The following is a 12,960-nucleotide window of genomic DNA, read 5'->3' as shown; positions in this document are numbered from 1 at the left end:
GGTTGTATATCTTCAGAGGAAGTTACTACAAGATTAAAAATTCCTGCTAGATTAAAAGGTAAGTGCAAATGAGGCTTTGCTAGATAATGCCAGATTCTCTACAGAAATCATCCTTTTTTTGTATTTCCACTAGCATTGGAAGAGATTATCCATTTTCCCACAGTTTCACCAACAGAAATACAAAATATGTTGTCAAACTTTGAGATTTTTGCAAACATAATAGGTGAGAGATGATATCAAATTGTAGTGATAATTTGCATTTCTCTAATAGTGAAGCTGAAGAATTTTTCATTTGTTTAAGGATCATTTAAATATCATTTATTGTTAACTATGTGCATGTCTTTTGTACATTTTTCTATAGAGTTGGTTCTTTTTTCTTTTTGAATTTTAAGTGTTCTCTTATATTAGGAACATATGATGTTTATCTGTGATACATATTGCAAATATTAACTCCCAGTTTGATAATTGTCTTTTGACTTTGTTTATGATATTTGCCATAATTTTCATTTTTACATAGTTGAATTTATCAATATTATCTTTTATTAGGTCTGGATTGTGAGTCATAGTAAAAACTGCTATAAATTTAGGCATTAATTTTTGCTGTTATAAGTGATTTGAAATCTACAGATTTACTTATTTTGATGTCTTCAATACATAAGGTTGTAGTCATCAGTCCTCTAATGACTAGAAGTTTTTACATCTCTTTTTTCCTTATTTTTAAAGAATTTGTTTAGAATAACCTGATTTTGACCTTTTTAGAAGGCAAATTGACAGTATATACTGAGGCATAAAACTCTGCAGTCTTGAAATACTGTTCTAGGGAGGAAATCTTAAACCCAGCACCTGATACAGTGGCCAATATTTATTAGGTATTCAGACAATAGTTGCACAATAGAGGAATAAATATGAGGGAGGGGGAAATACACATGGCAGTGTTTGTTGTTGAATTATTTACATGGAAAATTGGCTGCAACCTAATAAGCCAATAGTGGAGAAATGACTAAATAAACTATGGTATATTTACTTCATTGAAAATGATGTAACACTGAAAAATGATTGGTCTGAAAGATGTATAATAATATGGTAAAGATATATAACATATTGATGAAATGATAGATGAAAAAAGCAAATCACCAAATTATTAAAAAAGAGCTATTGAATATATACACACGGAAGAAAAATAAAGACTAAAAGAAAATGTAGCAAAATGCTAACAGAGAGTTGTAAGTTCCTTTTTTCCAGTCTTTCTGTTTCTGATGAAAAACTAAAAAAATTTAAATTTTCATTCTCTGCTCCCTGGCTGTTCTTAGACTCTGAGTGCAGTGATGGGGAGATCATTGGAAATTGTGAAGTAGCCCTTAAAAGAGAATTACACAAATGTACAGTGTAGAATTTTCACCCAACAACTGACAGTAGGAGCTTAATTATATACGAAAGACCACTCTAAATGCTTTTCACAATTTTGGGTGGCTGGATGGCTTTGAGTCTCAGATCTCTTCTCTATAAATGAGGATAATAATGGTATTATTCTATAGAGTTAATGCCAGGATGAAATGAGATAATACGTATCAGTGCTTAGAACAGAACCTGACCTACAATGAGTACACATGTTAACTGTTCTGTTCCTTGGTTTCTGGGTTTTTTCTTTAATTATAAAAACTTGGTTATAATGCCTCCATGTGTCTGTACATTGCAGTATTTCTGGTCATTAAAGGGATTTTTTTTTTTATTACTTTAGATCAATGCTTTTGAAATGACAATTCTAGGGCCATGCATTGTCCACTCAGGTCTTATACAGGCTCTGAAGGTTAAACAGCTCTTTTGAAAATAGTGTTTTTCCCATGAATATAAAAACAACAGGCTCACTAAAATTTGAAAAATACTGAGATCTATAAGGAGTTATAATTGTCTATAGTGTAACCGCCCAAACATTTTGTTGCGTTTTAGATTTCCTATGTAAATATATACACTTTATTTTTACAAATTTGGGCCAGTGTATTTTTGACACAAGATTAAGTTTTAGTATAAATGTGAAGTATATCTTTTACTTTAAAACAAGAACAAAAAGGTAAGTATGTAGGTAATGGAGGTTATCCCATGGAAAACACAGGATCATATCTTGTCACCAGTCTGTAGTGTTTCCCATTAACAGACAACTACAGTAGGTACATTGAACTAGAATGGAAAAATGCCTTAAAAATACTTTAAAGTGAAAGACAATCCAACTTGATTTAGAAATACAATGCCACATGTATAACTTGAAGAGGGATGTAAGAGAATCAGTTTGTTGTACTAAGGAGGTTTTCCTCTTTTTTAATATAATAATGAGTTGGTAACAAATCTGTATTTTAAAATTATTTATACTCTGTAAATAAAATGTGACATTTTGTGTAAGAAATAGGGGAAAATAGAATGTAGTTTTTTAAAAAAAGGAGTTTTTTTAAAAAAATTGAAGTATAGTTGATTTACAAAGTTGTGTTAGTTTCTGGTGTACAGCAAAGTGATTCAGTTATACATACATATATATATATATATGTATTCTTTTTCGGATTCTTTTCCATTATAGGTTATTACGAGATATTAAATATAGTTCCCTGTGCTATACAGTAGGACCTTGTTGTTTAACTACTTTATATATAGTAATATGTATCTGTTAATCCCAAGCTCCTAATGTATTCCTCCTACCCCTATATCCCCTTCAGTAACCATAAGTTTTGTTTGTGAATTTGTTTCTGTTTTATAAATAAGTTTATGTATAATTTTTTAAGATTCCACATATATGTGATATCATATGATATTTATCTTTCTCTGTCTGGCTTACTTCACTTAGTATGATAATCCCTAGGTCCATCCATGTTGCTGCAAATTGCATTATTTCATTCTTTTTTATGGCCGAGTAGTATTCCATTGTATAAATATACCACATCTTCTTTATCCAGTCATCTGTTGATTGACACTTAGACTGCTTCCATGTCTTGGCTATTGTAAATAGTGTCATTATGAACATTGGGGTGCAGGTATCTTTTTGAATTAGAGTTTTTATCTTTTCTGGTTATATGCCCAGGAGTGGGATTGCTGGATCACATGGTAACTCTATTTTTAGTTTTTTAAGAAACCTTCATACTGTTCTCCATAGTGGTTGCACCAATTTAAATTCCCACTAACAGTGTAGGAGGGTTCCCTTTTCTCCACACTCTCTCCAGCATTCATTATTTGTAGACTTTTTGGTGATGGCCATTCTGACTGGTGTGAGGTGTTCCTTATTGTAGTTTAGATTTGCATTTCTCTAATAATTACCGATGTTGAGCATCTTTTCATGTGCCTGTTGGCCATATGTATTTCTTCTTTGGAGAAATGTCTCTTTAGCTCTTCTGCCCATTTTTTGACTGGGTTGTTTGCATTTTTTTTTTTTTAATATTGAGCTGTATGAACTAGTTGTATATTTTGGAAATTAATCCCTTGTCGGCTGCGTCATTTGAAAATACTCTTCCCATTCTGTAGGTTGTCTTTTCATTTTATTTGTGGTTTCCTTTTCTGTTCAAAGGCTTATAAGTTTAATTAGATCCCATTTGTTTATTTTTGCTTTTATTTCTATTGCCTGGGTAGACTGCCCTAGGAGAACATTGCTACAATTTATATCATAGAATGTTTTGCCTATGTTCTCTTCTAGGAGGTTTATGGTGTCTTGTCTTATGTTTAAGTCTGTAAGCCATTTTGAGTTTAATTTTGTGTATGGTGTCAGGGAGTATTCTAATTTCATTGATTTATATGTGGCTTTCCAACTTTCCCAGGACAACTTGCTGAAGAAACTGTCTTTCCTCCATTGTATATTCTTGCTTCCTTTGTTGAAGATTAATTGACCATATATGTAATTATGTGTATTTGATTATTTTTATAATTAGAAAACAAAAGAAAGATAAATAAGAAACTAATGAAAGTAATTACAGGTTGGGGATGGATGGGAAAGGCTAGGATGTGAGCCAGACTTCTCTGAATATACCTTTTTATATAGTTTTCACATTTGAGGCATGTAAATATTCTATGAATTCAAAAATTAAAAGGAATATTAACTCAAAAGATAGAGTCAAATTATAAATTGAATACAAATAGCAAAAATCACCTAAAATCATATCATATTTATAATATAGATATACAAAAATTAATTAAAGTAACTTTTGAACACAGCGCTCTGAATAAAAACAGAAATAACTAAAAAGATGTCTTGAACTTTCCTGAATGGGTTTATTCAAGATGGTGCTATTGGTATAGTGATTCTGAAAGTATTTTGTTGTGCTGTAGCATAGGGCAAATGAGTAAGTATATTGATGCTTTTTAGAACCAGAGTTCTTTGTAGGAGAAGAGGGATACAAACAGGAATGGGGAAGATAAGGATAAATTCTATGGCGTCAATTCAATTTGGATGTAACTATTATTTTTTAAAAAATGTGTGTGTGTGTATATATATATATATGTATATACATACATAAATCTTTCCTTGCTTTTTCTATTGAATGGACCTTTAAGTGGTGACACCCCAGTAACAATGAGCACAGCTAGCATCATTATTCTGTTTCTAAATGCCATTCCCTAATGAAAGGAGAAATAGTTAATTCCAGGTCTGAGGCACCCGAGTAGGGAAAGTACAAGATGACTCAGTGTCCTCCCAAACAAGGAATTACTCAAAGACAAATAGGAACATGTCAACAGAACACGGAAGCTGGCTTCAAGGGGCTTCACCTGGGCAAATTTGGGACAGTTTGAGCATCAAAAAGAATAATGATAGAAACAGATTATAACAGTGTCAGTAACAATACAAATTCCAGAAACTTCCTTCACACCCTCCGTCCCCAGATAGTCTGAGTAATAGGTCTGGGGTGGGGTTTGAGAATTTAAATTTCTAAGCAGCTTGCAGGTGATGCTGCTGCAGCTAATCTATGGACCTCAGTTTGAATAGTGCTGGATTATAAAACTTTGAATTTAAAAATATCGAGAGAGAGAGAGAAGTTGATTGCTTACAGAGAAGGGGAATCAAAAAGAAAGCTCTTTTTTTTTTACCGAAGAATGCCAGTTGATAAATATACAAGAAGAAACAAGTTTAGAAAATCATTGCTTTGCAATTCTCAATGTAACAACTAATTCAGAAAAGGATCATCACTAGATGATAAAACCATTAAGAGAAAGGTTTTGGGGGAACTGGATGTTCATAAGATCTCAAAATATCGTACTTATTATACCAAATTACTTATTAAGAACAAGGGCAAAAGTTATATTTTTGCCATGGGAAAATCTAGTGGGCACTGTCATAAAAGAAGTGATCAAATGTAGCATCATCAGTAATGGGACAGTCTGACACTATGTGCCTCCTAATGGATGCAGTGGGAATTACAGCTTCACTTGTGGAATACTCTTGCCAAAAATGTTTAACTTGAATTTAATCATGAAGGAACAGTCAGAGAAATCCAGACTGTGGGACATTCTTTAAATTATCTGGACTAGATTCTGCAGAAATTTCTAGATCATGGAAAAACAGGAAAAGACAGGGAAGATACTCTAAGTTGAAAGTGACGTAACCAAATGGAATAGATCTTGGATCAAAAAAATTATGTTTTATTTGAAGGGAAATTCAATTACAGACTCAGATGATATTTAATTAATGTTTTAAATCTTATGTATAATATACTGTTATTACATAAGAGAGCGTCCATTTTAAGGAGACAGGTGATAAAGTATTTAGGTTGAAGTGTCAGGATGATTGTACTTGTGTGTGTGTGTGTGTGTGTGTGTGTGTGTGTAGAAAGAGCACAGATATGGCCAAATTGTTACAACTGTTTAAGTGAAAAGTACACCTGTGTTAATTTTACTTTCAAGTTTTCTAAAGGCTTGAAATTTTTCAAAATAAAAAGTTGGAGAAATATTAAATCCCTTTCCCTTCCTGTTTTGGGGTGGGTCAAATGGGGGTCCTAGAATGGGCAGGGAAGAGGGGACTTCTGTGGAAAAGAAGACTGGGGAAATGAGGGTTTCGGGACATAGGATCAAGAAGCATGATCCTGCTGTATCAAGATAATTAACAGTGGTGGCGGTAACAACCTCCAAATTGCCATGGCTTAACACAATGGAAGTTTGTTTCTTGTTCAAGTCACTGTTCTAATTGTGAAAACTGAGGCTCAGAAAGGTGAAGTAAACTGCCTAAGAGCCAAAACAAGTGACAAACCAGAATTCTCACCCAGCTGTGGCTATGTTCATTTCAGTGCAGCACACTGTCCCTGAGGGAGGGGCTTGCTTGGGGGGAACTGAGGTTAGAGTGAGACTGTCCTAGATCCAGACCTGCCATTCTTTTCACTCTGCATTATCAGATACATATTCCATCCCAAGAGGCAGCCTGGGACCCTGACAAGCCCTCATTTTAAGGTTCAGACCATTCATTCATTCCTTCTCCAAATATCTGTTAAATACCTTTTATGTCGTAAGCACTATTCTAGGATACAACAGTGAACAAAGTTCCTGCTCCCAAGGAGCTTACCTTCTAGGGAGGGAAAGACACAATAAGTGAGTAAATGAGTGAATGATATACTTTGAGACCGTAATAAATACTATGAAAAATCAAAGCAGGGTAAGATGTAGGGGGTGGCAGGGATGAGGAGGATCATTTAGCTAAGGATTCAAAGAATGCTCTGCATATTTGATTGGAGAATGGAAGGATTTGAAGCCTGGAGAACAGTGTATTCTAAGCTGGGGAGACAGCAAGTTTATGGCCACAGAGGCTGTAGCAAATTAGCAGCAATAGAGGGACATTAAGGCAAGAGTGGCTGGAGAGGGAGAGAGTGAGAGAAGTAAGAGGTTGGCACCAGGTAGGGTAAGCAGTGAACAGCTGGGACTAAGACAAGGCAGTGATGTGATCTGATTTCCACTTTTAGACCTCTCCTGCAGAATTCTGCCATCCGTCCAGGTGAGAATTGATGAAGGCCTGGTGGTAGTGATGAGGACTGAGAAGTGGCCAGAAGGGAGAGGCATTTTGAAGAAAGAACTGACAGGATTTCCCAATAGATGTTGGTTATATGGGGGAAAGGAAGATGGCTCCTAGGCTTTCAGTCCAAGAAATACTCTGACACATAGTCCCATTTTGTTAATAGAAACAGAAATTTAATGGTAAAATCTGTATGTGCCACATTATTGTTGAATTCACTGTATAATAATAATTACATTTGTTTTTTTTTTAATCTTGGAAATCAGAGGACTAGGTTTAGTAACTGCTTAACTGGTTCCTCATTTCTTTAAAATATTGTTGATAATATTCATTATGTCTCCCTGCAAGATTTCATGAGGACAAAATGAGGTAATGTTTGGAAAATATTACTCAGATGGTTACCATCTAATAACCAATTTTTATATTTGTGTGGTACTTTCAAGGTAAAATGTGCTTTCTTGTGCTTGAAGTAATTTAATCTGCTGATCATTATGCTAAAAATCTGGTGGATGTTATGTCCCAAATTATGTTAAAATACTGTTAGCAATGCCAAAGGAGAAGTCTGTCTGGTTTCTCTCTGCTTCTCAGTCTGTCTGTCTGTCTGTCTGTCTGTCTGTCTGTCTGTCTGTCCATCTCTGGAGAGAGAGTTTATGCAAACAAGAACAGGGCGACCCCAGGGTCTGCAGAAGCCTGACAGTTGCTGTTTTGAGGGTAGTTCTTTCACATACCCAACACGCTGAAGCCTCTGCAGATTGTCCCTCAGTGCTACCTACAAGAGGCAATATATCAGGACACTCCATCTGAAATCCTCGATCTTCCTTGGTTTTGCTGAACCTGATTTGTTCATCATCAGAACATAGTAATGTTCAACTTTTTAAAATGACAAATTAACTGTAAAAGGGAACAGTCACTGCTACTGCTTATATATTTGCTGTTCTTTATTCTTACGCCCCGTAGGGATTTTTTTCACCTCAGAATACATAGAAAGTCAGATAGAAATATTTAACTGATATTTACTATTCACATTCTAAATCATTAACCATGCTATTTTTTTAACTCTTTTTTTTTTTTTTTAGTTAATGTATAGTTACTTTATAATGTGTCAGTTTTTGGTGTACAGCATAATGTTTCTGTCATACATATACATACGTATATTCATTTTCATATTCTTTTACAAGATGTTGAATATAGTTCCCTGTGCTATACAGAATAAACTTGTTGTTTATTCTGTCTTATAGTAGTTAATATTTGCAAATCTTGAACCCCCAATTTATCCCTTCCCACTCCTTTTTCCCCCAGTAACCATAAGTTTGTTTACTATGTATGTGAGTCTGTTTCTGTTTTGTAGATAAGTTCATTGGTGTCTTCTTTTTTCCTTTTTTTAGATTCCATGTATGAATGATATCATATGGTATTTTTCTTTCTCTTTCTGGCTTACTTCTCTTAGAATGACTATCTCCAGGTCCATCCATGTTGTTGCAAGTGGCATTATTTTACTCTTTTATGGCTCAGTAGTAGTCCATTGTATAAACATACCACAGACTCTTTATCCAGTCACCTGTCAATGAACATTTAGGTTGTTTCCATGTCTTGACTATTGTATATAGTGTTCAGCATGCTATTTTGATCAAAATTTTGCTTTGTTACACATGGATAACAGAGAATAAGATATATGACAGTAATAAATATAAGGATGTTAATATCCACAGCCTCTTCTCACCTGCTAAAGAATATTTTGTTGATGTTCATCTAATCTTTTCCTCTTCCATCAATTCTGGGCATTATTAGGTAGATCAGAATGAAAAGTGTACAGGTGTGTGTGTGTGTGTGTGTGTGTGTGTGTGTGTGTGCTGAAGAGTGTAGAGGAGCATGCTAGGGAGAGCAGAAGGGAATGCCAAAGAAAGGAAAAATTGGTAAAATTTACCTTGAAAAGAAAGCAAGTGACTGACAGAAGAAAATAGATGGATCCCAGGGAAGAGAGTGGAAAAAGCATGAGAGTGTTTTTAAGTTTCTTGGAGGATATTAGAGACTTTTGAGGAACAGCTGTTGTATGAGGAGAGATGTTGAAATGACAGATAGGAAAGAGCTACTGGTAAGGTTTGCTCTACATTAAAAATGTATCTGCTCACCACACCCACCAAACCCACCACACATATCCAGAGTTTTCTGAAGTAGACATTTTAATTGCCTTTCAATATTTTAGGGGACTGTTTCCTCTGAATTTTACATTATGCTAAGACTGGGCCACAAAGCAGTTGGCTTAATTCAGTCTACCACAATACTCAGAAACACCAGGAGACATTTTCTATTCTGATATTTCCTATAGATATAAGTTAGTGACCCCTAATTTTAAGATTATTAGGAAGATTTTTTTTAATCACATAGGGAAAATGGTAAAGGATGATGCACTTTTAAAAAGATGTGTATTTGTGATTTTAATAATTTTGTAAAATTAGGAAGAACTCTACTATAAAGCATGTAACATTGCCACTCCCTTGAGACCTTCCTGAAATCAGAAACTTTGTCACAGTTTTTCAGTATGTTTCTTACATTTCTATTATTGTACTTAATTCATTCTGCCTGGTTGTTTTTTTCCAAGAAACTTCTTAATATAAAAGCAATATATTGTGGCATGAATCTGTTCATTCCCTGCCCCCCCCCCAGCTTTATGAACTATAATTGACAAATAAATTGAAATCTATTATATAATACATATATAATAATATATTAAAGTACACAACATGATTTGATTTCATATACATTGTGAAAGGATTCCCACAAGAGAGCTAATTAACACATCCTCCATCACCTCACATAGTTACTGTTTTTTTGGTGGTGGGAATGTTTAAGATTTACTTTCTTGGCAAATATCAAGGATATATTACAATGTTAGTAACTATAGTCACTATGCTGTACATTAGATCCTCACAACTTATTCATCTTATAATTGACAGTTTGTACCGTTTTATCAACTTCCGCCATCACCCCACCAACCACCACCATCACCCTTGGCAACTACCAATCCACTTTCTGTTTTAATGAGTTTGGCTTTTTTAGATTCCACATATAAGTAAGATCATACAGTATTTGTCTTTCTCTGTCTGACTTATTTCACCTAGCATAGTTCCAAACTCCAGTTTCATCCATGTTATAAATGTCAGGATTTCCTTCTTTTCATGGATGAATAATATTCCATTGTATACATACACCATATTTTCTTTATCCATTCATCCATCGATGGGCACTTAGGTTGTTTCCATGTCTTGGCCATTGTGAATAATATTGTAATGAACATGGGAGTGCAGATATCTCTTCAAGGTAGTGATTTCATTTCCTTTGGGTATATACCTAGAAGTTGGATTGCTGGATCATATGGTAGTTCTATTTAGTGTGGGTTTATTCTTAATTGAGTTCAATGAAGGCAGAGGCCATACCTTATTTATAAAACAATATCATGGCAATTTACAGCACAAGCCTTGAAGTCAGACACCTGAGTTTGAACCTTGGCTCTGCCACTCCTCAGTTAAAATACCAGATAGTTTTTTTTTGTGATTGTTATTGTTGTTTAACCTTATTTAGTCGCAGTAGTCTTATCTGTAAAATTGAGATAATAATGCCTATTTCTCTCAGGGCAGTTGTGAACATTAAATGAGGATATGTATGAAAGCATTTAACACGATTCCTGGCACACACAGTATTCAACCAATGGCAACTATAATTAAGTATATGTCTACTTTATTATTTGAATCCCTACTGCATAGCATAGAAGGAGCTACTCAGATCAGATCTGTTGTTTGCTGAACAACAGGTCATAGCTAAGATGAGAGAAGAAAACTACAGAAGGAATTCACGGGCTGGCACCCTTGCTTTACTGTACCTTTATTTTTCTCTGTGACTTTAAGATTTGGAGTCCTGGGGGCTGCAGTGGGGGCTTGAAGCCTGCTTCCAGTCCAAAAGAGCCTTGTTGGAGGTGAGGTAGGAGCAAAGAGTGTCTTCTACTAGTACCATGGCTTCCCTGGGAGTTCTGAGCCTCTCAGGCGAATTCCAATTCAGTCTCCAGCTCCTTCTCACCTCCTGCCCTCCCACAATGTCTTTGGAGAGTCTCCTAGTGATGGGAATTTCCAGTGACTAACCTGCACCTTCACGGGGTCCCTGGGAATAAGGGCCCTCTTAAACACCACCTCCTGCATGAAGCACTTCCTGTTTCCCCAGATCAGAGTGTCTCCTGTTATAGCATTTAGCACTTATTGCCCTACTCGGGCTACTGGCTTCACATTGTTTCCCCTGTGAATGACAAGATCTGTGAGAGCAAAGTCTAACTCTGGTTCCTGTTTGATCAGTACAGTGAACTGTACATATGTTCCCAAGTAATAACTGTTATACTGAAATCTACTGAAGCCGGTCTTGGGATTGCAGCCTGGAACTGAGCCATAAATAAGCCCAGACCTTGCACTAAACCCTAAGGACCCTGATTCCTGAGCTTTAAGATACAAATTCTGCTCCCTATAGGAGAGCATAGCCTCTGGGGAATTAACAGCCTGGAGTTCATCGTTTGACTCATTGTAGGAAGTTCCCAGCAATAGATTTCAAAAAACTGGCAGGAATGGAGAAAGAAAAAAAAAAAAAACTTTATTTAGGGGATAGGGGTTTACAAAATGTTAACATCCAACGTTTTCCTCTCCATAATTTAAAGTTCATTTTTTTATACCACCCAGCTATCTCATAGGAGGATGGTGGAAATTCAATACCTGTAACAACTGGAAACAATCTGAAAGAATTCTGACTCTATTAGCAGGTTACTTAAACTTTGTTCTAGTAGTCATTAAAAAATAATACAGCAAGAATTTATTTGGTCCCAAATATGATTATCCTGAATCATCCAACATGTACAAAATTATAAAAATTTCCTTCTCAATTATCATTACCACATAGTTTTCTAAAGTGCCTGGACCAAAATAATATTTTCTAGATATTATTCTGAGTTGTTTAATTGAATTTTCCTAAAATTTTACCAACTCAGCAACTTGCTTTTCTCACTTGGTCTGGAAAAAAATTACCCTTTCAACTTCATCAGTGTCTCTTTCCGCACTTGGACCTCAGTTCTGCTTGAAGAATGCTAAAGTGTCTCCTCTTGATTTCATGCGGCTTTTCACAAACCCAGTTAGCTTCTGGAACCCCTCCACCAGCCCGTCTCCGGTGACGGCGCAGCAGGGTTGCACATACCAGTTCCGGTCACTGCAGAGTTTTTTCACTTTGAACATTCTGGTGATGTCCTCTGCCGTCAGAGCTCCAGGCACATCTTGTTTGTTGGCTAACAGGACAACAGGCACATTTTGAATGTGCTCGTTTTTCAAAATGTGCTCAAATTCTCTCCTGGAGTCTTCCAGCCGCTGATTGTCCGTACTATCCACAACATACACCAGCCCGTCGGTGTTCTCACAGAAATCACCCCACACAGTTCTCATTTTTTCCTGTCCTCCAATGTCCCAGACCGTGAGCAAGAGACCCCTTTCCAGCTCGATCATCTCCACGTTGAAACCTATTGTTGGGAAGGTCACAATATCCTTAGCAAGCTTTAATTTATAAAGGAGTGTAGACTTCCCAGCAGAGTCAAGTCCCAGAAGAAGAATTTGGGCTTGCTTGAGGTTTTTAGACTTCAACAAACCCATTTCAGGCTTTTTTTTTCCCCCTTTAGGGAAAAAAACCCTCTCTTGGCCAGAGACAATGTTTCCTCTCAGATCTTACATGAAAGAATTAGGAGGAAAGAAGAGAGCAAATGCTTCATATTATATTGTACGAATAGGAACTTGTGTGCATTTATGTTGTAGCTTATCATCTTGATTATGGGCAAACAGTGTTTTATTTCCAGTCCCAGCCAATCCTGAGGAATCTGTGGTGTGAGTAACCAGCCAGTGTCGTAGAAGCTCAAAGGGGAAATTCTTTGTGAGTGAGTGGGACTTGGGAGGGGCCTGCCTGCGTGACACTGCAGCTGGTTC

The 12,960-nt window shown here is 35.9% G+C and overlaps 1 protein-coding gene across 1 annotated transcript; it reads right to left on the bottom strand.

Annotated features, from left to right (window-relative positions):
* Nucleotides 1-12,060: 12,060 nt before the first annotated feature.
* Nucleotides 12,061-12,633, bottom strand: ARL14 (ADP ribosylation factor like GTPase 14). The gene has a single exon (XM_010976351.3). The coding sequence runs from the start codon at nt 12,631-12,633 to the stop codon at nt 12,061-12,063; it is 573 nt and encodes a 190-aa protein (XP_010974653.1).
* Nucleotides 12,634-12,960: the final 327 nt, after the last annotated feature.

The sequence above is a fragment of the Camelus dromedarius genome, chromosome 2 (assembly GCF_036321535.1).
Source record: "Camelus dromedarius isolate mCamDro1 chromosome 2, mCamDro1.pat, whole genome shotgun sequence".
NCBI lineage: Eukaryota > Metazoa > Chordata > Mammalia > Artiodactyla > Camelidae > Camelus > Camelus dromedarius.
This window is presented reverse-complemented; position numbering and strand designations above follow the sequence as displayed.